Below are 24,824 nucleotides of genomic sequence, written 5' to 3'. Positions count from 1 at the left end.
AATACAATAAACATTTTAAAAAGTAAATCAGTGTAACTTAAAATGCTTCAGAGAATAGGAAGGTTTTGACCTGGCGCCGGAAGGAGAGCAGAGTCGGCGCCAGGCGTACTTCCTTGGGGAGACTGTTCCATAGTTCGGGGGCCACCACTGAGAAGGCCCTAGATCTTGTCATCACCCTCCGGGCCTCCCTGTGAGTTGGAACCCGGAGGAGGGCCTTCGTAGCAGAACGTAGTGCACGGGCCGGTTCATATCGGAAGAGGCGTTCCGCAAGGTATCGTGGTCCCGCACCGTATAAGGCTTTATAGGTTAATACCAACACTTTGAATCTAGCCCGGAAACATATTGGCAACCAGTGCAAGCTGGCCAGAACAGGTGTTATATGCTCGGACCGCTTGGTCCTTGTCAGCAATCTGGCCGCCACATTTTGCACTAGTTGTAGCTTCCGAACTGTCTTCAAAGGTAGCCCTACGTAAAGCGCATTACAGTAATCCAAACGTGAGGTTACCAGAGCATGTACCACTGATGTAAGGTCCTCTTTACTCAAATAGGGACGTAGCTGGGCTACCAACCGAAGTTGGTAAAACGCATTCCTAACCACCGAGGCTACTTGAGCCTCAAGTGAGAGGGAAGAGTCTAAAAAGACTCCCAGACTACGAACCCGGTCCTTTAGGGGGAGTGTAACCCCATCCAGGACAGGGTATATATCCACCATCCGATCAGAGAACCCGTCCACCAACAGCATCTCAGTCTTGTCTGGATTGAGCTTCAGTTTGTTAACTCTCATCCAGTCCATTGTCGCGGCCAGGCAACGGTTCAGCAAATTGACAGCCTCACCTGAAGAAGATGAAAAGGAGAAGTAGAGCTGCGTGTCATCAGCATACTGATGACAACGCACTCCAAAACTCCTGATGACCTCTCCCAACGGCTTCATGTAGATATTAAAAAGCAGGGGGGACAAAACTGACCCCTGCGGGACCCCACATTGGAGAGCCCGCGGTGTCGAGCAATGTTCCCCAAGCACTACCTTCTGGAGACAACCCGCCAAGTAGGAGCGGAACCACTGCCAAGCAGTACCTCCAACTCCCAACTCCGCGAGCCTCCCCAGAAGGATACCATGGTCAATGGTATCAAAAACCGCTGAGAGATCAAGGAGAATCAACAGAGTTACACTCCCTCTGTCTCTTTCCCGACATAGGTCATCGTACAGGGCGACCAAGGCTGTCTCAGTGCCAAAACCGGGCCTAAAACCCGATTGAAATGGATTATTTTAAAAAGTAATAAATTACAGTTACAGTTACATGGCCCCCAAAAAGTAGTAATTACCGTTACAACTACAATTGCTCTGAAAGTAACTGATTACTTTGCTTTTACTCAAAAGTAATTGCTACAATTACATTTTAGTTACTTTTTTTAAAAAAATGTCTACAAGGTGCTGGCCTTGGCTGCTGCACATCTAAGTAGCCTAAAACAACATTAACAATAAGCACACATAGAGAGAGGGTAGTAGAATTTTGTTTTATCCATAAGATTAACAGAATGGCATAACAGAATCTCACATCCCCTCACCCCACCCCACCCCACCCCCAGCAATGATGATACCCCAACACACATATTTTGTATATATGCATTGCTTCCAGTTCTTTTCTCCTTCCACTCCTGTCAATTTTTAAATAATTGTTTCCTTCACCCCGGCTCGCTCTCCACCTCCTCCCTTGTTGCCTCCTAAGCACCCATAGAGCATGAAGGAAGAGCAATGCTGCACAGAAGCCCAATTTGAAGCACATGATTTTTATTCACAAATCAGAGGAGCAGAAGACATACCCTGCTCCCCCCCCCAAGTAATGTGCAAAAGTAATGCTGGAAACATTACAATTACTCCTCAAAAGTAATGAAGTTACTACTCATTCTGTTACCAGCAAAATGTAATGAAGTTACCCTCTCGTTACTCAAAAAAGTAATAAATTACAAGTAATTCGTTACTTGTAACTAGTTACTTCCAAGCTCTGGGTAAAACTGACCATGAGGGGGGAGGGGAAAGAGGGGATGGGAGGGAGAGGGCAGGTTTGATCATTTGCATGCTTATTGAGTTCATTGGTATTTACTCCCATGCAATCATGCTTAAGATTGATAAAACATGACCATGGAAGGGGAGGGGAAGAAGGGGATGGGAAGGGAGGGGAAGAAGGGGATGGGAAGGGAGGGGGCAAGAGGGAGGAGATAGGAGGGAGGAGAAGGGAGTGTGGGTTTGATAGTTTGCAAAGTTTTTGAGTTCAGTGGGATTTCTGTGCAATCATGCTTAGGGTAGGTGAAGCTGACCTGGAGAAGGGGCAGGGAGGAGAGGGGGAGGGGAGGAGAGGGGGAGGGGAGGAGAGGGGGAGGGGAGGAGAGGGGGAGGGGAGGAGAGGAGATTGCGTGGGTGGGTGGGTGGGTGGGCACTGGGCAGAGGGGAAGCCCCTTTCTTTTCCTAAAGGAAACCATTGTGAACAGTATCATTCTTTCAGGGTTCCCCCACCTTTTTATTCTACAGCAGGCACATGTAGCCTCCCACCCAAATTTAAACCAAAGCTGTCCCTGGCCACATCCTCACCAGACCTTTATTTCACTTTAGACAGTCATGGCTTCTCCCAAAGAATCCTAGGAAGTGTAATTAGTGAAGGATGCTGAGAGTTGCTAGGAGATGCCCTGTTCCCCTCACAAAGCTTCAATCGGATCAGCTGACTGTTAAATCACTCTTGCCACTGGACCTCTGTCAGTGGAATAGGAGTCTCCTCTCAGCACCCTTCACAAACTACACTTCCCAGGATTCTTTGGGGAAAGCCATGACTGTCTAAAGTGAAATAAAGTCTGGTGTGGGTGTGCTCCCCTGATTAGCCAAGCCCAGCAGCTGTGAGTGTCGCGTTTAGAACCCTGACACTTGGTTACTGAGCATGCCTAACCTTATCATGGAGTTCGATGTGAAATTTCTTAAATTAATTAAAAATCAGCCAGGCATTTTTTAAAACTTTTAAACTGCAGAAGATGAAGGTCAGAGTATGGGGCAAGGCGAGTAACAGGATTACACGCACTCAGTGAACACGGCTGATTTTTAATTAATTTCAACAAATTATGAGAAGTCTGACAAAAAAGTCAAAAGGGTCTGTTTATTTTTCTCTCTTTTTAGAATTTGAACTCTCAGTTCTCTCTGACTGTTTTGTGTATCACCATGAAAACACTCATAGTTGTTAAGCAAGCGTTTCTGAGTTCAGGACTATAAGTTCTGTAATGTTTTGTTTTGAAATTAGTTTATGGGAAGCATCAGAATGGCATGGGGGTGTTTTGAATTTAACATTGCAGAATGCAATAAATCCACACTGGCTATAGTATACAACCACTCTTGTGGCTGTATAATGTTACGTCAGTTGCACCTTCTCTTCTTGTGTCACCAGGGAAATGTGAGAAACCCTGAACTACATGGGAGGAGAGAACATACTGGGTAATGCTCTCCCAAGTGACCCCTGGCTGGCACCAACACTGACTTTTGTCTTCACATGGGCATTTTTGATGGAATATGAAAAGTTTTTAAACTTGACTGCAAGCTGCCTGGAGACAGCCCTGTGTTAGGTGACTATCACATTAAATAAATAACCCTGAGGAACCTTGGGTTAGTACTGGTATAAAAAGCCACAGTGTGGGCTTCACCCATTAACTAGCAGTGCATAAAGAAGTGGCACTGCTTTGGCTCCCACACCACTGAGGCTGAAGTGAACCCCTTGTTAATCACTGCAGGCAGCTCAGTCATCTAATGCAGGGGGAGGGATTTCTATCTTGTTGGGAGGGTTCTTTCTTAGAAATTAAGCTCTTTGAGCCCTGATAGCCAAACATACTACCCTTAATACAATATACCACATATTTCTTATTACCAGATGTTTGTAGTTAGCCGTGGTGAATCAATAGTGCCATCATGGTCAGAGGGACATCACCTTGCGGCAGCTGCACAGACAGAGTGTTGACTTGGTGAGGCTCAAAACTGGCAATATATATGTTCTTATGTTACCCCTGGTACAATCTACCTGTGACATTGGGTTAGTAAGGCCTGTGAGGATCCCACCTCAGACCACCACCTGTCAGGTCCCTCCAGTCAGGATCCTGGTTTTTATTTGTTCTCTCACCAGCTCTAGCACAGATCTCGCAAGATCCCACTGCTAGGCAGCACCACCAGCCACTCCCTGTTTCACAATATTGCCTGGGGACTTTGCCTTTGTTGCCTTCTGGCTTATTGTTACTTTGTGTCTGGGTGCACTTGCAGGCCACAACCCGTAACTTTGTGCCAATAAAGCATACAGCCCTGGGTTGCCCTGGATACTTGATGATACACTATCTCTTCACCGCTGCCACCATTCGATACTGTTTCTCCACCTTGGTAATTACCCTGCCCACCCTTCTGGTCTGTGAAAGCCCCAGCCAAGGATCAGGCTTTTGGTAAACCAAGAAAATACTTATTTATAAACACCAGGAAATAACAAGATTACTTAAGGTATATTTAACAAGCGTATGGTTTCATATATTGTGTTCCTCTTTATGTTTCTAGTCATATATAATCTGCCTCAATACCAGCCAAATATAATCCAACCCACAACCAACTCCAACACACAAAAACCGACCCTCAACTGTCATCCTCTCATTTATACCTTCAGCCACTCAAACGCTCAGCCAATCATCATACAGCATTCTCCAGCATTCTAGCCCATGTACTCCCCCCTCTCACTCAATCCACTTACCATGTATACTTTAATAAACCCGCACTTACTATATTTACAGTTATCAAAATACAGGGGCATCACAAGGCCTCATTCATATGTGCTGGTTCATGTTGCTGAAATGGTGGGCACTTTGCCCCTCCCCTGCTCTGTTGGTGCCACACTGCCAGGAAAAGAGCCATAGTCTTGTTGGGAGTAAAGCACCAATGCATGTAACAAGTAACCTGAACTGAGGGTGGGGGGAATAGACAGAATGGAAACCTATTCTTCCTTCACTGATTCCCTCTTTAAACTACTTGTTTTGTTACTCAGCTTTACTTCCTCCTCTTCCTTTCTAGTCAGTCAGAGATAGTGCCTGTGAGTACAAGCCTCATGGCTCAACAATGGCTGCAACGGCATGTATGACTTTATTTCTTTATAGTAATAAACCTTATGTTTCAATGTATCTCAAAATTCCAACAGGTTTAGCTTAGCATTATGTCTGAACCTGGGCTCATGGTTGTTTCTCCAAATAAACCATGAGCCTGGGTTTGGACATAATGCTAAGCCAAATCATGCCTTGTTTCCTAGCAAGAGTGGGAGTGGACCAAAGTGCTGGGCTGCTCTTTCAGCAGTGTGAGTGAGCATGCTGTACATTCACATTTAAACCATAATACAGCTTAAACTATGTTAAATTAAAGTAAGGGTGCAGAACCTGTTTCAGCTCAAGAGTGCCACATTCCTATTGGGACATCTTCATGGGGCCATTTGCCAGTGGTGTCCAGGGCAAAGCGGGCAGAGCAACAAACATGAATTTTACCTTTATACAGTAAACATAGTTTCTTCACACTAATACAGCTTCGTTGTCCTCTATCCGAGCAAGAAAGAAACGTTACTGGAGTTCAAGGTCACGTTCCAGCTAGACAAAAAAACTCAAGGAAGGTTCAAAGTAGGGCTGGTAAGGAATGCAGCTTAAGAAGATTGTGTGTCCTGCGGAAAGTTCTGCGGGCCAGATTAAGAGAACTGGAGGGCCTTTTTTGGCCCCCAGCCATGAATTCCACATCCCTGATTTAAAGTAATGGCCTAACTCTGTTTATGCCCTCTGTTTATGTCTGTCATAAGGTGCATGCCAACCCAAGCTTGCCTCTTACTCATGTTTTAAATTAAATCACCACAAACTCTTCATAAGTTAATTAGGCTTGCTAGAAGGGTGCAATTGTCTGAGTAGCAAATTGATGAGTTTTTGCTCTACCATGTAAAACTTTTGTGTTCCTGTCTTCACTATGAACTTGCATTGTGATTTTGGTTAACTTGTCTGTTAACCATAATAGTATGAAATTACTTATTTGGATGAACAAGACCTTTCTTGGTAGAGAGCTGAAAGTTGACAAGTTTGTTGAAATCCTATAAAAGTGAATCTCAGATTCCTACTTTCATGTGACACAGAAAAAAGTCTCTGGGTATTAAAAACATATGTACTGCCCTGTTCTAGTCCAGCTAGCTATATCATTGTTGACAGTCATTTTTACAAAATTGAAATGGTCAATTTCAGAATGGATTTAGAAATTAGAATGGCTTTGTAACCAATGAATGATGTCACATTTGTCACTGGTAACTGCATTTATTTGGAAGCTGTTGTGAAAGGAATACCTCTTGATCAGCTGTTGGGAGATTTCACTCATTGGGTTGATGTAAATAAGGCTGTTACACTGATGTTTATAATAATGATACCATATTATAATAATTAAAAAATGTGTGTGTCTTTTTACTAGTATTTGCAAGTTTGGGCCTTTGATGATACGGAAAAGAATGAACCCTATTTTCAGACACTTAACTAAGGTTGAAGTACTGGCTAAGTTTAAATGCCAAGAAAATCATTCTAAATTATATTGGCAAATGGTAACCAAAGATTATTCATCTACGAATCCATATAAATCTAAAAAGGAAAAGGATATGCAACAGGAGACCTCAGATGATAGTTGAAGGTTGTTTTTTCGTAAAAGTTGAAGGTTTCCTATTTGTTTAGATTCTAGAAGAAATTGTACCTAATTAGCCAAAAATGTTATTTATTTGTTTAAAAATATTTTTAGGCCTCCTTTGAGGAAGGGCCATAGCTCAGTGGTAGAGCATCTGCTTTGCGTGCAGGTCTCAGATTCGATCCCTGGCATCTCCAGGTAGGGCTGGGAGAGACTCCCTGTCTAAAATCCTAGAGAGCTACTGCCAGTCAGTGTAGACAGTACTGAGCTAAATGGGCCAAGGATCTGACTCGATACAAGGCAGCTTCCTATCTCACCCTCTGCAGGCATCTTACAGGGTAAAATGCAATAAAATCGCAATCTTAAAATATATATCAGAAATAAATATCAGGGCCAGAAAGATTAGAAATGCAGGAGGAACTGCATATTTTCCTCACTAGCTAATTCTCCTCTGCAATCCCTCCCCTGTAAGTCTAGATGAGAGGGATAAAGCTTACGGGGGGGGGGGAGAGAGAATCAGCATGCGGCAGACTGGGTTAAGCCTCCGTCTCCTGCCGTCTGATTTTCCTCTGCAAATATTAACTCCCCAGGCAAGTTAAAACGTCAGGGGAAATGTGTTTGCCGGCCTCTTCCGCAGTTTTATGCTTAAAAATATGTGAAACACAGCAAGATGATGAACATGCTGCAAGAGGGAGTGCAGCATTAAATCTCTGTGTTAAAAGTGTTTTGTGTGTCTTGTCCAAATGTCTAGTGTGGCAAAGTGGTTAGAGTGTCAGACTAGGGTCTGGGAGACCACGGTTCAAATCCCCACTTTGCCGTGAAGCTCACTGGGTGACCTTGGGCCAGTTAATGCCTCTCAGGGTTGTTGTGAGTATAAAATGAAGAGGGGAGAAACATGTAGGCCACCTTGAGCTTCTTGGAGGAAAGGTAGCGTATAAATGCAATAAATAAATTTGCCCAGCAATCTTCTTTGGGGACTTGAAATCTCCTTCATGGATCAGAAATAATTTGTCAAAGGCCATTTTCTGTTGATGCTGGCAGGCTTGTTACTCTCACATGGGGATGCTGGGTGGATCGACCATCTTGTGGGACGGATTCCAGGAGATAGAGGGAAGCAGGCAAATACCACCTGAGGGCATGCTCTAGTTGGACTTCCCCCTCCCCCCACTGGGTGATCTACTCTCAACTGCCCTGGGGGAAGTATTCTTGTTACTTTTTATTATGTTACAATTGCATTTTTAACATTGCGTTTTAAAAATACATAATTGTAGGTTGCCTTGGAAGGATTTATATCCTGAAAGGTGGGATATAAATAATTGTAATAAATAGAACAAATAAATGGAAAACAGAAAATCAGGTTGACAATACAGCCTTCAGGACTTCCGGGAAGGGTGACTTAGCCTGTGCCTGCTTTTGAGACGGGCTCCTGCCTCAAAAGAAGCTTATTCAGATATATCAGTCAGTTTTTTCTTTTTTTTTTGACTGATTAAACTTCTCCCGGGTAGGGAGAAACGAAGAGATTAACCTCAAAGCCTATTTTTGTTGTGACGACCAGATCTCATTAATTTATGGGACGAGGTCCAGCCGACGAAGGTGGGACGGATTTTTAACAGCAAGCTCTATCTGATAAAGCGAACGTTCACCTTATCTTCTAAGAGAGAACGCACTAACAGGCAAGCACCCTTCTTTCTATATTTTTCTTTTACTTGACTTAAATTGTTGCTGTTTAAAAGAGATTTGCCAGATTGATCAGTTTTTGACATCTCACTGGGGAGCCATAACTTCTCTCTGCTACGCACTAATTAATAGCTTATCTCTGTTTTTGTTGCAAAAAGCTGTCCTGGATTTGCATTCTAAAGATATACACAGAAGAGGGATTTCTATTCCAGATTTTTATTTTGAAAAATATTATACTGTTTTGAGACTACTCTCTTTTTGGTCTATTTTATTTTGACGAATCTGTTTCTTGACGATTGCCATTAATTGTTTCGATCCTGGGAACTGCATTTTGTTTACTTAACTATTGGAGAGATAAGGCTGTCTGCTATGTTTATACTGTGATGTCACCAAGTTTGGAGTATTAACCCAATTGTTGCTGAAATAAGAAGTGGTTTTCCTATATTTTTCTTTTAAAATGGCAATTAAGAAAGTGGCTGAAAATCTGGAAATAACTATGTTTCAGAAAATAATGGATGAGATTGAGATAATGAAAATTGAATTGAGTAAAATGAAGCAGGAGATTAAAGATATAAGGGTCCCTGTGAGAGAGGTGACCCTGGAAGGGGTCCCTGTGAGAGAGGAGACCCCGGAGATTGGAACAGGGGTCCCTGTGAGAGAGGTGACCCTGGAGACTGGAATAGGGGTCCCTGTGAGAGAGGAGATCCCGGAGATTGGAACCAACGTGGAACAGGAACAAGATTTGGAGTCTATGGACTTTAGAAATAAAATCTATTGTTTGGAACTCAATGTTATCTCTGAAGAAATGAATGAAGATTCTAGAGATAAAGTTATCAATGGCATGGATAATCTTCTGGACTGGAATGATGTGATGGAGCCCAATATAGAGAAAATCTATGGAATTAACTGCAGCCATGTGACAATGGAAAAACTTTTAAGAGATGACCCAGTGTATTTTGAAAAAAAGAACAGAGATATGATTTTACAGCAGTATTTCAGCAACCTATTCAGAATGGATGGCAAGAAAATATTTGGGATAGAGGTAATCCCCATCAGACTCTTACTATATGACTATGGCTTTGACAGCAAGATTATTATGGAATACTGATAATGGAAGATTGGATATTGAAATTACTGGACTTAACAAGACTACTGAAGATGGAAGATGGAAAATGGAACTAATAGAGATAATAGAACAATGGCTACTGAAATTATTGAACCTAACAGATTCTGATGTGATGGATTAATTGAAATGTTTATTTTGACTATGGTTATGACAATAAGATTATCATAATTAGTAATGAGATGGATTAATCGATATGCTTATCTGGAAAAAAAAATTGATAGATATATTTCTTAAAGAATTGAAACCTCTCTTTGACTTTTTGTGGAAAGAATAAAGTAATGTTTATGAGATTTGATGATTAAGTAAGATAACTACTGGAGGAAAGTGATTTTATAATATGACTTAAGAGACAGGATTGTTATATATTATAGACTTATAACTGATTTGATCTTTGACAAATGGGAAGTCAATATTTTACTCTTTATTTTTTATTTTTGTTTTTTTTTTCTTTTTTTCTTTTTGTTTAACTATTTTTGATTTTGTTTTTTGTCTTTGAATGTTTTATGATTTTGTCTTGTATGTTTTATGAAAATCTGAATAAAAATTATTGAAAAAAAAAAAAAGACAATACAGCCTTCAGGAGGGCTGCTTTTTCAAGACAAGACATCCTAGTTTTTGGAGCAACCCTCTGTGTAGCTCACTACAATGATGCGGGATGGAACATTTTCCAGTGCTTTGTTTTTGTATGGAAAACGTTCTATTTCATAAGTTCATTAGTAACAATGAGTGGATCCTAGTGGCAAATACGATCTTTCACAAGCTTTGCAGTTTCAAAGTTTTTAGCTTTGTTTACTCAATGCAAGTAAAATAAAAATCCTAAATTAATCACTCTTGAGGATATTAGAAAACTGTCTTAGGCAAACTAATTTTAATGCAAATTACCCTGATTTGAACTGGAATGTTTCCAATTCAAAATTTTCTTGAAAACCCACAACATTGGCTCACTATTATGATAATTAAAAGAGACTGAACTGCCTTTGTCTTAACATGCCCAAGCATTCATGGTTATTTGAACTTGGGCAAATCGGCTTAAAGATACTGATTTTACACCTGCAATCAAACTGAGCTTTATGTCAATAATGGACTCTAACATACAAACTATTCATTCTGTAGGACTCCAAATATTCCTTTGCAATGAAGGACAAACATCAGTGGAGACCAGTAACACTAAATGCAGGTGTTGAAGACCGTTCCTGAGTCCTTTCCAAGGTGCGTTGTAATAACCCACCCATGTCTGCATGCAGTCTCTTGTCCCAAAGCAGATCTTAGTTTCACACACACTGCAGTGATTATTGTAACTCACATAGTAACAGCCATTAGGGAACAGATGCTGGTGGGTCTGTCACTACGCAATGCTCTCATGGAAGCTAAATTTGTGTAAACTGGTGCCTAGGGATGGAAAGATCTATCAATTTTGGTTGTCTCAGTTTGTCATTTTTCCAATCTTAAATACAGTTCACATTTTTACATCAATTTGCAAAATTAAAATAAGCATTTTAGTGCAAACATCTCACGAATGTATTTTATATGCAGTTTTGACTAATATACACTTTTGCAAGCAATTTCTCCTAATATAATGCATTTTGTATGTTATTTTTCACTAATATATTCATTTCTATTCACATTTCCCCCTAATACATGCATTTTTGTAAATATCAATTGGACAACTGCATTGCAAAATTCAAATATATGCAAATTTTGAAGGATGGCTATGTTGCTCAGCTTGTTTCAGAAAATGCAATTTTGATTTGGCTTTAAATGCAAACCAAATTGAATTTCTCCTTCACCTCTACTGACACCTTTACATGGGGATATATACATGTTTTGTATGACTCCAGCTGGTTTGTGTGTGTGTGTGTGTGTGTGTGTTTGTTTGTTTGACATTACAGTGGTCACATGTGTGGTAGGGCCAGTTTATACATATCACACCTCTGCATGAACATTGCCCTGCTGGGAGCCCAGAAGTGGCCCAGCACATTCTGCCAGGCACTCATGTGGGGATAGTTGTCAACTGTGAATAAGCCCTCAGTATAGGGCAGTTATGAAACACTTAGCATTTGCTATTGATTGCATACCCAACACGCTGGTAAAGTTGTAACCTAAACAGAATAATAGACATGTCATTTTTGAATTTAGTATTGTAATAGGAAGATCCAGACAATGTTTTAAAGTATGCATATAATGTGCTGAAATCATTTCTGTATGCTTAGATTACCTTAGAACAGCCTTTCCCAACTAGTGGGCCACCAGATGTAGTTGGACCACAACTCCCATCAGCCTCAGCCAGCATTGCCAATGGTCAGGAAAGATGGGAGTTGTGGTCCAACAACATCTGGTGGCCTGCTAGTTGGGAAAGGCTGCCTTAGAAGATGCTTAAGACTTATTGAATTAGTGTATAAAGTTTGCTGTAGGTGCAAGGGCCAACGGTGATACAGGAGTAGTTTGAAATTGCCCCCCTTCAGAGTTGGAAAAAAAGCATTTAAAAAATACAAGCTTTTCTCCCATTCCTTCCCTCCAGAAAGTCTAGGCATATAGCCAAGATAGTAGATCCAAACAAACAAGTCTGAGTTAGAATGTAAATACTGTAATGAAGAGAACAGGAAAATACCTTAATAGAATTTTCTGAACAGCCGGCAGTAACCTGGCCAATTCACCTATGAATGGATATTAATATCTTAGAACATATCCTAGAAGATGTTTATGAGGCAGGTACCTATGAGAATGGAAAGATGTTTGTTTGAAAGACTGTCCCATGAGTATGTTCATGACAAATCTGTGGGAATGAATTCATGAGAGAAGACCACGGGAACAAGCCTTCCTATAGAAAATAAAGTGTATAAAAAGCCAGGTTTCATAGCGCTCAGGACCTCTCAGTTCTGCTAGAGTGGGGGGGGAATCTAAGAAAGAACTATCCATCTATGCCATCCATAATATCTGATAGGTGATGTATCATGCTATGTATTCCTATGTCCTTTGGCTCTGTGATATGACTTACAGTTTAACTCAGTCCTTCAACTATTATTGTTACTTGTTTTAATTAAGATGTGCCTTCAGAGTTTTACACTTTGATGTTAAATGGATATCCAGCAATTTCTTTTATGGTGATAAATATATTTCCATTTTTCTGATTCTGCAATGATGGCTAAGGCCACCTAGAATGCATTTGATTAGCTGTAGTGTGCTAGATATGAATAAATAGTATATATTATAAAGACTGTTCCGCTGTGTGAAATCTGACTCCCAAATAGAACATTTCTGGTACCTCCCAAAACTCAAGAATTCTCGAGTGGGGTCTCCTCTATTCTATTCTCCACCAACACTAGACAACTGCTATTAGGTGACCTAATGTTCGACATACAAGGACTCTGTGTAGATACGGGGGGAGGGAGAAAGCAAGAACCCTCAACCCTATGCATATATTGGCAATGGGGTAGTCTTGCCGGCAGGGCCAGCTCCAGACATGCCGGGGGCCTTGGGCACCAGCCTGCCCCAGGACCTTCCACTCCCCTGGATCACAGGACAGGAGCTTCCGAGCCACTTGCCATCCCCCTGCTTCACCTACCTTTCTCTGCTGTTCTTTGAGGCTGTGCGCACTGCACGCGCAGGTCACCATCAATCAAGATGGCAGCCGAGGTTTCCGTAAGGGGCTGAAGCCTCTGCCACTATCTTAGTTGATGGCAGTAATGCGTGCACTGCAAAAAACAGCAGAGAGAAAGGTAGGTTAAGTGGGGGGATGGTGGGCAGCTCGGAAGCTCCTGTCCTGTGATCCGTGGCTCCTGCTGCAGATCGCAGAAGGGGAGTGGAGGGGCCCCTCAGGGGGCCCCATAGCTCCAGGGGCCCTTGCCGCACCTGGCCACCCTTTAGAACTGACCCTGCTTGCCGGTAACAGTATATCTGACACACATACTGTCTTCCCAGCAGCTACTAAACCCTTTCCCCTTAACATTTCTCAGAGATGGTATACTGAGGACAAACTGGAAACATTTTGTTTGTTACTCGAGTCATGTGAAGAATTTTCTGCTGATAATTGTCGATCTCTACACTTACATTGTTTTGTTTTTAAAAAGTCTGGCGTGCTTGCATTTTTCTGTGTGGCCCCCAGACACCTCCCTTGGCACCTACCAAGCCACCTACTCCTCCTAGTTTTTTTTTGTTTTTGCTTTCTGTTCTCTTCCTGTTTGGTTTAGAGGGAGTTGCCTATTTTTGGGAGGGGGGGATTTCCTGATTGTTTTATTTGTTTGGCAGTAGTAGAGGGGTATTGCCCAATTCGCAGTGAGGGTCTGTGAGCATAACCAGTTTTTCTTCTGTGAAATAGGTAGTTTGTGGTGCCCATGACAGTTTTTCTAAATGTGTCCCCAGCCCCTCAAAGGTTGGTGACCCCTATGCTAGACTAACATAATAAGAGTGTTCAGTGCAAATTCTAAGGCCCTTGTGTAGATAAGACTGGTCTGAGACAGACAGCAAATCAAAATGGTGCTGCCTCATGATAAAAATAATGGGCTGTCCAATGATGATACATGCTGGTTGAGCTGGATGAGAGTTGTAGTCCAAAACATGTGTCTAGTTTTTTAAAGTACACTGAATGATCTCAATGACTGAATCCATATTAAGATTTGAAAAGCAGGCTTTATTTAGTAGGCACATTTTAATAATACTGGATTGCACAGTTTTCACTGCCATTTGACAATACTTCAATTTGCGTGCATTGCATTTCCCCCGCACAACTGCTTCAAGTAAAAAAGTTTATTGTTCTGTAGGCTGCTAAGATGAAGAATAGTTAACAATAACCTGCCATACAATTGCTGTACTAACATTCAGCATTAATCAAGAACAAAATGCAGCAAAATGAACACAGCAGAGAGCCAACCACATTTAACACAAACATATAGAGCTGCTTTATAATATCCTGTTAATTGTGTGCCCTTTCAGCTGCCAAGTTAAAAGTCAGGTATGGGGTGATGGCCAATAATGTTCACACTCAGAGCAGAGCCATTGAAGCCATCATACTTATGTAACTTGCCCATTGATTTTAATGGCTCTGCTCTAAATATGGCTTAGTTGGATATCATCTATAGCTTTTAAAGCTAAGGTTATAATTTATCATTGGTCTGTTGGCAAAAAACTCCAGAGGCTCCATGATTTTATGCCAACAAAAAGCCAAACCAAAATTAAAATAAATAAGAGTTTCATATGTTTAGTTTGATTCATTTCCTTGTTTCTCTTGTATATGCAACTCCACCTGCAGAAGCATACCAAATCTGATATCCACAGACAAAAGCATTTCTTTGGCAAGAAAGTGAAAAAGGTAGACACCTGGAGGGAGACTGCAGAAGACTCGCATAAAGTGCGAAGCATTCTGAAGGAAAACATTTCATAAATATTGAAGTTTTAACAGGCTTGAATTCCAAAAGGTTTGGATATTTATTTTCTGAGGCTTCCAAACTTGACATTGAGAGAAATACTTCCTACAGATTTATTTTTACTTTAAGTTACAACCAGGTAAGGCATTGGGTAAATGGAATCGGTAGCTGTATGAGGCTGACAAAGTAAATATGAATTAGGTAAAAAAAAACTATCAATGCTGCACACTTTATTTGATATAGTTACTGAGTGAATGCACCTGCTGAACTTGAGAAACTTATTTTGAAGTCAGCCAAATTTTTCAAAGAGCAAACTGAAACAGAAATATATATATTAACTTAAAATGCCTACAGTGACCACAGCTAGTTACAGGTCACTTTCGCCATACAGTGCTGATGAAAATGAGGTATAATCCAGTGCTCCAGGAATAGCACCTGGACCCTTGTAGGCTGGCATTCTTTTGATGCAATACTGAGCTTGCTCAGATGGCAGTTCTTGAAGCAACTCTTCAGCAACAATATAAGGCTGCAAAAAATTTTAAAAGGGATTTGTTCAGAGATTTTCTTGTAATTTTCTCAAATTCAGAACATGATTATGAAATATTTGTGATACCATACGGTAGCAATACTATAGGCCTGCATTCAGACATTGCATTAGGCTTGCTGATTATAATGGTAGCGCTTCTGTCCTTTCACACTGCAGTAGCTGCTGTGTTATGGAACTGTAGCTTTTTGACCGATATACCCATCCTTTTTGCATGTGCACACTTCTGTTCCACCATGAAAATGGCAGGAAAGAACTGTATGTTGGTATATTGCCCCAAATTTTGTCACTTAATCCTGTGATTTTCTGGTTAATGAAATTTGCAAATGATTTTTTCCCAGAAGCAATCAGCACAGAAATGAGTGCTAAACTTCCATTACATTCCACTAGATTTCCAGAAGTGACTTTTATGTCACGTGAAAGATCAAATAAAATGTGAGAATTGTCAGGTGAGGAAACATCAGGAAAACAGAATAAACTGCTGTCTGAATGCAACCTAAGACTGGTCAGAAGTCTAGGGAACCCGTGATATGCCATAAATATATCATACTGCAATCTGGTAGCTTTTCCTACCAAATATGCTAGGGCATTTCTACATATTTTACAGGGCTGTTATACCAATTTAGTACAACTAATTCCCACAACCCACGTGACACCCACATGTAGCTCCTGATCCTTGGCAGTTCTTATTGCAGGTAAGGAGTGAGGATTGTACAACAAACTGAATAAAATGGTGCTTTCTCATTAGAGAAAAAAATCAGCTTACAGGAATTCGGTGTACTTTTTTATTTCAGCTGCAGAATTTGGGCCCTGCAGAATATGTAATATTTAGTTTGGGTTTCTCTAGAATTGCCAAGTGTAGAATTGCCCATCTGGTTTGCCAAAACCATCCTGCTGCTATCTTTTATCTAAAACATTGAATATTATTTGACCTGCTGTTTTTAACCTAAGTTACAACATTTTGCTTAGCTTTTCTGGCATTTGGTTACCCTGCAAATGTAGGACAATCCCACCAGACCAAAAACACTGACCTTCTCTGAAGCAAGGATTCTGAAAGAAGCGATAACTTGTTCAGCAGTGTCTGTATCTGCAGTCTCTCTGGTCATAAAGTCAATAAAAGATTGGAAGGAAACTGTCCCCTGGCCATTGGGATCAACTAAGGACATGATTCGAGCAAATTCAGCTTCACCCTTGAATATGATTCAAAATCATATATGGTAGATGGAAAAATAAGAATTATATAAGCAAATATACATCCTCACGTCTGGCTATTTAAAATAGGAGATTCACTGAATGTCAGATTTCCCATTATTTTTACATATGCAAATTTTTAAAAGTATTTCCAGATAGGAAGGAATTATTTCATAGCCATGGACCGCAATCCAAAAGAAAACTAAGCATGCTTAAGCTCACTGAAATCCAGTGCTTTGTTCAGTTGCGGCCATAAATTGTGGCACAGATACCAAAGCTAAACATAATAATAAACATTATTGTATTATGTTTATATAAACATAATAAAATATTACATTTTAAAATGTTTATGAAGCACTTAAATAGTTTATGAAGCCCAGCTAGGTTTTATTTAATTTTTTTTAAGAATGAAGTTATCCAAAATGGAGATATATAATATATCCTTGTAAATTCGTGTGCCCTTGTGGGCATACAAAATATTAAAAACATTGTGTCTATAGCTAAACAGCTGTTTACATGTTGTTACAGCAGTGAATAAGCAAGTTTGGGACACTAGGATTTTGAGTAACTCAAGTCTGACCATGGGTGCTCTATGATAACATCCAAAATGGCAAAGGAATACTGGGGATTCTGCTAGGGTCCCTGTAGTGTAAAATGCTGCATTTGTAACATGTGGAATGCGACAGCATCTTAAACTGTATTTTAAGCTTCATACCAGATCATAACCCATTGAAATTAAGCAGGCTCTGAAGTCATCATGGTCCATAAGCCCATTCTTCTTCTGTCAGTGGGAAGACATACATGGAAAATAGCAAGAAATGTTTCACAGATCAGAAGCAAGGAGACAGCCATCATGATTTCCATGAAGATAAAATAAGCCGATCATCAATTGCATGGAACACAGGATGTTTATTCAAGGACAAGTCCAAGGAGATTCAAGCATATCACCAGAAATAAAGTCAGAAAAGTGCCAATGAAATGCAGCAAAGAAGAAGAAATGGCTAGGGATACAAAAGGTTAACACGCAGGCCGCTTCAGAGTTACATAATTTTAAGTGTGCTTTTACCATGATTGAAAACTTTAAAATGAGAAGTTGCTGTGGAGGTTACTTGGGCAGATTTTACTATTTTACTATTTAGTATTTATTTTCCTGTAGGATTCCCACCTTTCCTAAAGTTCTGAAGCAGACTTTAATCCAAGGTTGGGGGACCTGTGGTCCTCCAGTACTTGTTGAACTACAACTTCCATCATCCTTGACCATTGTCCATGCTGGCTGAGGCTGACAGGAGTTGGAGTCCAACAACATCTAGAGAGCCACAGGTTTCCCAGTCTTTGCTTTAACCACACTGGAATCCAGACTGACAGCTTCACTCTACTGTCATGTCACACAGGGTACCCACAGAAGACAACAGATTAATCTGGCTTAATAAGTAACCTTGTAAAATAGCAGCTTCACTTTATTAGTCAACTTGGGGGGAAAATAAAGATTCAGTTTTGCTGTGGACATCTTAAAACAAGTTCCTCATCCTGATGGGATCCAAACCTCAATAAATTCATTGGAAAGCCCCTTATGATGTCACATGGGCCAGAGGAACTGTGAATACCTGACATGTTTCAAGTACCTTATTGGTCCCAACACTGCCCCCTCATGCTCCTGCTTTGGTTTTATGAAACAAATTTATAAGGATTAAAAAGTAAGGATCAATCAATAAGTGCTGTCATTCAGGGAGGGGAACTTTATAGCACACACACAGTATTGTCATGATACTTGGTTTTTAAAGATCTTTTTATAGTTTTTAAGCTTTTATATTTTCCTGCACTGTTCTTTTAAAATCTAAGCACTCTATAGTAAAGAAACAGATCCTTGCATTATTGATATGGCTTACAGGCCAGCATTTAAAACATCTAAATGAATTTACTTAAAAGAATATAAATAATTCTGACTTTATCCTTTTCTGCCAAACTTGAATAAAATACTAAATAATCCCAGACAAGCCCTGTTTTTTTTTACTGGTCTCCATAAACATCATTTTCTTATTTGACTGAATGTGATTTACCTGATAAAGGATTGAGCTTTTACCGTACAGATACAACATGTCATTCAATCCCCAGAAATCCCTGAAGATATGGCATAGGAATATAAGAAGCTGACTTATACAGAGTCAGACTGTTGGTCAATCTAGCTCAGTATTGTCAACACTGATTGGCACTGACATTTCCCTTTTTCAGAGGGAACATTCCCAATCTGACCTGGAGATACCAGGGATTGAACCTGGGATCTTCTGAATGCAAAACGATGCCCCACCACTAAGCTACAGCCCTTCTTTTCCTGCCCAGAGAGCAGTGAGAAAGGTTTAACTCATTCTGCTGTACCAATCCAATCACTCACCTCCACACCAACTATGTTCATCCGGTAGGGCAAACATACAGATACCATACGGATATATGATAGGTTGAGAGATGTTCCTTGGATTGGTAGTTATGCCAAGAGCCAGATTTATATTTATTGATTGACTGATTGATCGATTGATATCCCGACCTTTCTCCCAGCAGGAGCCCAGGGCAGCAACACCCAGATGCAACACCTGTGGAGATTTCTCTTAGAGGAGGGACTGAGCTCTCTGACCCCCAGTTGTTTATCTCTACTGTATTACATACAAGCATGTAATAAAAATCAACTCAAAACAACTTTCCACTTCAATGAAAATAGGAAATAGGGAGTTCTGATGCTTATCACTTCATGTCACAAGCAATCTAGTCAACAGGCACTCAAGACACATAACCCACATTCCGCAAGGCAACTGCAATTGTAATGACACTTCATCTGGCGAAAAATATTTTGCAGACTGAAATAACTGAACAATCATGAAATTGTATCCTGACATTGAAAACATTGCCTTCAGGAAAGATATTTGGATGGTGCAAAAAAGTTACTAACAAAAGCACATTTATTGTCCGGGTAAATGGTGGAGTGAAAAGGTCCTTTCTCTCTCACACACACACACGTCACACTCATCACTTCCAGCTACTGCCATCTAAGTGGAATAATCCCAGTATAATCAAATCAAAGACATTAATCATCGGCTTTGCTGTGGGAAAGTATTCAAACCCTATTTATCAGGCACAATCTTACTTTTATGGATCTTTACCAATTGTTCTTCACTGAATTAACACAGTATTTCCTTTTATTTTTCTACATCAGCACATCATCTAGTCAAAAGCACTCTTAGAAACGATGGAATTAATTAGCTTAAAAGCAATTTTGTTTTGCAGCTGTTTCTAAACAGGAATACATTCTAGGGGCATTTTTTCCCCACCAGGCATGATATATATACATAAGAACATGGCAGAAATATATCTTGGAGACGTGAAACAGCCAGCCAAAGACCACTTAATAATCTAATGTATTAATCTATGCGATTTTTGCTTGATTGACCTTACAGATAGGCATATGGGGCTTTGACTGTCAATCCCCTGGACTATTTCACTTTATGTTTTGTGCAGCATCTAAACATATTGTTGGCAGGAAATACAGATGTAATAATGGAAATAGTATTAAGGAGCTGTCTGACATTATGAAAGAATTCTGGGTATGATTATTGGGGATCTGGTGGAAGGTCTTTCACAGTTCATGAGGCTAGCATGGGGTGTGGGTTAATGCTGGAATGGGAAGTACAGTAAATCAGTACAGAGGGGACTTTTCATCCAATTGAATGTTTTGAAACTGGAAATAACATTCATTCCCAGCGTTCAACTAATCAAAAGTCTAGTGACCTCAATAATATGGGAGATTTAAGTGTAATTTGGAGAAGTTAGCAAGTGTCATTAGTCATCTGTCTCATCTAAACATCCATTCCTGTCCTTTATTTGCTCAGTCAGGGTGTATAGAAAACGATCTCTTTCACCTATTACAAATGCAAGTTTTATTTTCATCCCAGAGCAACATCTCAGAATCACATATGTGTCTCCTCACTTTCCCCATATAAATTCTGTAGAACAGCCTACTATCCTTTCCTAATATTTTGTTGTTTTAAAAAAATATTTCCCAAAGTTTGCAGGAAATGAATTGTTCATTTTATTTTTAATTTTTACACTACACTTCAACATTGTTATACTCAAGGAAGTTTGCAAACCATACAAATGATGCCTTCATTAACTCATAGATACCAAATGCAAATCCTGGTCACACATTCACACTAGAGAGAAGGCTTGGAGCCAATGGGTTTGGTCTGTGAAGACTCTAACCACCCCATCATCATTATTCCCTGTACCTGTCCCCTGCTTTCCTAATACATCTTACAAATGTATAAACATATCGGTCTTTGCTTCTTGATAAGGATATAGGATCACACTCTCGTCCACATCCCAACATATGAGACACAAAGAAGCACACCCTCTTATGCTTTGGAAGAATGTGTGAAAGGATTGTGGGGTCATGCTGCATAGCTGTGTCCCTTGCTGCCATCACATTCTCCAGCCATGCACTGGCCAAGATCCCCCTCATGTAGAAGAGCACTATGTACACACACATGTCAGTCTGCATGTAGACCCATTCACAGGGCTACCCAAAGCACAGCTGGAGGGCACATGGCCAGTATGTGCATTGGTGTGGAGCAGTGCTATGTAGAGCAATCCCACTCACACGTTCTTTTGATGCATAAATGGGTTTGGATTAAGTTTTGTCACAAAAATGGGGATAAGTGGGATGGAAAAAGAAGACAGGTGATTTCAAGGAGAGGAATAGTGCAATGATATAAGACACAGGAACAATATCCAGGCTGTGAGTAGGTACCTCTGGAATAGGTAGCTGCCTTATACTGAGTCAGCCTATTAGTCCATCTAGTTCAGTATTGTCCATGCAGACTGGCAGCAGCTCTCAAGGGTTTCAGGCAGGAAGTCTCTCTTAACCCTATCTGGAGATGGCAGGGGTTGAACCTGGGACCTTTTGCATGGAAAGCAGATGCTCTACCACTGAGCTATGGCCCTTCCCCAAATAATTTGGAATGTTTAACAGAAGCAAGGAAGGGATGAGAAACTGTGGTTGATCAGGAGTAAGACATTCCAAATACATTTGGGGTTGCCCTGAAGGGGCACTTCATGACGAAAGATGTGAATCCTAGTTAGGGGTTTGGGGCATGCATAGCAAGCCTTAATAAACAAACGTGTTTAAGTGTCTATCCTACTTTTTAAGACATCAGCAGGGAAACACACACATGCTTCCTGGCCCCCCAATGCAGGTTAAAAAAGAATGAAAACAAATACTGTACCCTGTCAAAGTGATTAAATGATGCTCTGAATTCATTCATTTGTTGCTGGGTGATTCCTTTGGCATCTCTTGTAAGAATCTGATTCTCAATTTCATTGATAGTTCGGGCAATGGTAGTCAGTAGTAACTCCCATCCTACACGGATGTGCTGTAGCAGAGGTAACAGAGATGCTTTAAGGGCAGCCCAAGAGACAAAAAATAAAGACTGACAGACTGACTGAACTTGACTAAAGACCAGTATGTCAACATTTACACAAATTAATAACATTATAAATAGAAGAGAGGCCACATCCATACTACACTTTTAAAACACTATGATACCACTTTAACAGTCATGGCTTTCTCCCAAAGAATCCTGGGAATGGGAGCTGTGGTTTGTTAAGGGTGCTAAGAAGAGGCCCCTATTTCAGAGAGCTACAATTTCCAGAGTTCCCCGAGAAGAGGGATTGATTGTCAAACCACTCTAGGAATTGTAGCTCTGTGAGGGAAGTAAGGGTCTCCTAACAATTCTATGCACCCTGAACAAAATGACAGTTCCCAGGATGGTTTAGGGGTTTAAAGTGGTATCGAAATGTTGTAAATGCATAGGGTACGTGTAGCCACAAACAAGCAAAATGTCAGAGGAAATATTTCTACTTAAGCCTATTTATATTCTAATTTTCTGTTTGCCTCCATTGTTCATTTTGGCTACAACAACTGTATTTTGGACAAGATTTCAAGAATCTTACTTATGAGCACCAATTTATGAGCACCAATTGGGCTCCTGCTGGGAGAAAGGACGGGATATAAATCTAACATAACAACAACAACAACAACAGCAGCATTTTTGGAAATGTGCAGTCAACACTGTTTCCAAACATTTCAAGATGATGATTGACCTGAAGGAGAATCCAGAAAGACTATGGTGGGCAACTGCTGGAATATTTGGGTTTCACTATGCATAGACCTAGTTTGGTGTTATTTTCTAGCAGGAGTGACACAATTCCTAGACTATATGATCTCAGGAGGAGTCAATGTGGATAGCACTAAGAGAATAACACTGTAGTCAAGACTAGTTAACGAGGTATACTAAGTGAGGTTCAGCATTTTATAGTAGTGTGTGCAGGCCAAGCCAGACCCCTGATTTTGGCTAGGAGATGAGTGAGGCAACTAGGAGAAAACAGTATCCCAATTTATTGTAGCTTCACATACTTACATTGGGCAGGCAATACCAGCAGATAAACCACTTTTAGGCAAAATATCATACTTTGTATAATCTACCTTTATGCCTAGGCTCCAGTACTATTTATACCAAATCTCATGGCCCCTTTTACTCACCAAAAATGGTGCAATTCAAGTAAAATCTTCATGACTTTACACATATTTTTGTGAGTCTGCAAACAATTGGCAGGCCCCTCAGCTTACAACAGTAGTGGGGAACCTCAAACCTGCAAGCCTTATCCAGCCTGCCAGGCCACAATGCAGCCCTCAAGCCAAAAATGGTTCCCACTCTGATTTAAAAGGAGTGGGGCACAAAGTTTCTGATCACTTAGGTTCACAGACTTGAGTTACTTCAGGAACCTTTCCTGCATATTTATAGATCATGGTCAATGCTAGGATCACTTTTCACACTTTAATTTGGTAAGAAAACTATAATTCAGATTTGGATATGGCAAATGTCATTCATATCACAACTTTTGAGATTTAATCTTTCATCTTCTAGCAAACCACAGGGTTCTGTGACGGTCTATCCCTGAGGTCTGCTAGAAGATGGTGTACAGCTTGGTGTTCCACTACATGACGAAGAAGAGCCTCTCGAAATACTTAGGTCAGTACAGTATCTGATCGGTACACAATAGGACCACTCTCATCCATGATTTGATTGTGGATGAAGGTGCCAATTTGGTGTGTATTACTGAGACTTGGGTAGGTGAACTGGGAGGAGTTGATCTGACCCAGCTTTGCCAACCTGGATACTCAGTGCAACACCAGCACAGGCTACAAGGACAGAGGGGGGAGGGGTTGCTGTGGTCTACAGAACTTCCATCTCTGTCACCAGGAAACCACTCTCTCTTGGAGCTGGCAGTAACGGCCTGTACCTGGAGTCGGGCTGAAGACTAGGGTTGCTGCTGGTGTACCGTCCACCCTGCTGCCCAGCAGTTTCTGACTGAGCTGGCGGAGGCCGTCTCAGTTGTGGTGTTGGAGGAGCCCAGAACGATAGTGCTGGATTTCAATGTCCATGCTGAGGCTGGCTCTAGTGTTCTGGCTCGGGACTTCATGGCCTCCATGACGACCATGGGGTTGTTTCAAGTTGTCACTGGCCCAATGCATAGGGCAGGACACACCCTCGATTTGGTTTTTGCTCCAGATGGAGGAAGGGGTGGTCTGGAGATGGGGGGAATGTCACCCCATTGTCATGGTCAGATCACTTCCTGGTGAACTTCAGACTTATGGCTCCAATCCTTCCCTGGACAGATTAAGATGGTCCACCCTCGGAGCCTAATGGAATCCACAGGATTCCTGAATGCCCTAGGGGAGTTCCCAGTAGACAGAGCAGGTGACCCTGCTGAAGCCCTTGTCACGCTGTGAAACAGTGAGGCACATCGGGCTCTTGATACGGTTGCCCCCAAGCGCCCTCTCCGGGATTGTGGAGCCCGGTCTGCACCTCGGTACACCAGTGAGCTAAGCGCAATGAAACAGGCTGGATGACAGCTAGAGCACAAGTGGGAAAAGACGTGCTGTGAGGCTGATCGGGCACGAGTAAAACATCATAACCGTGCCTACTGCGTGGCGGTGAGGGCAGCAAAGAAGGCCCACTTCTCTGCCTCCATCACATCCTCAAGTAGCTGTCTGGTGGAGCTTTTCAGTATTGTCAGGAATCTGTTGACATCAACTCCAGGAAATGGAGTTTTAGACCCTTTGGAGGCCCACTGTGAATTGTTTCCAAAGCATTTTGAGGATAAAGTTGCTAGCCTCCGTAGCAGTCTTGA

General features: G+C 41.1%; 1 protein-coding gene across 3 annotated transcripts in view; it reads right to left on the bottom strand.

Annotated features, from left to right (window-relative positions):
• Positions 1–14,100: 14,100 nt before the first annotated feature.
• ACTN2 (actinin alpha 2) overlaps positions 14,101–24,824 on the bottom strand; it is a 105,038-nt gene continuing 94,314 nt past the window's right edge. For all 3 annotated transcript variants that reach the window (XM_061624573.1, XM_061624574.1, XM_061624575.1), the window contains 4 exons: positions 21,857–22,003; positions 17,305–17,370; positions 16,430–16,588; positions 14,101–15,380 (listed from right to left, as the gene is read on the bottom strand). In XM_061624573.1, the coding sequence (XP_061480557.1) occupies positions 15,222–15,380; positions 16,430–16,588; positions 17,305–17,370; positions 21,857–22,003 (531 nt within the window). In that variant the 3' untranslated portion in view covers positions 14,101–15,221. The remainder of the gene's footprint in view (positions 15,381–16,429; positions 16,589–17,304; positions 17,371–21,856; positions 22,004–24,824) is intronic.

The sequence above is a fragment of the Rhineura floridana genome, chromosome 4 (assembly GCF_030035675.1).
Source record: "Rhineura floridana isolate rRhiFlo1 chromosome 4, rRhiFlo1.hap2, whole genome shotgun sequence".
NCBI lineage: Eukaryota > Metazoa > Chordata > Lepidosauria > Squamata > Rhineuridae > Rhineura > Rhineura floridana.
This window is presented reverse-complemented; position numbering and strand designations above follow the sequence as displayed.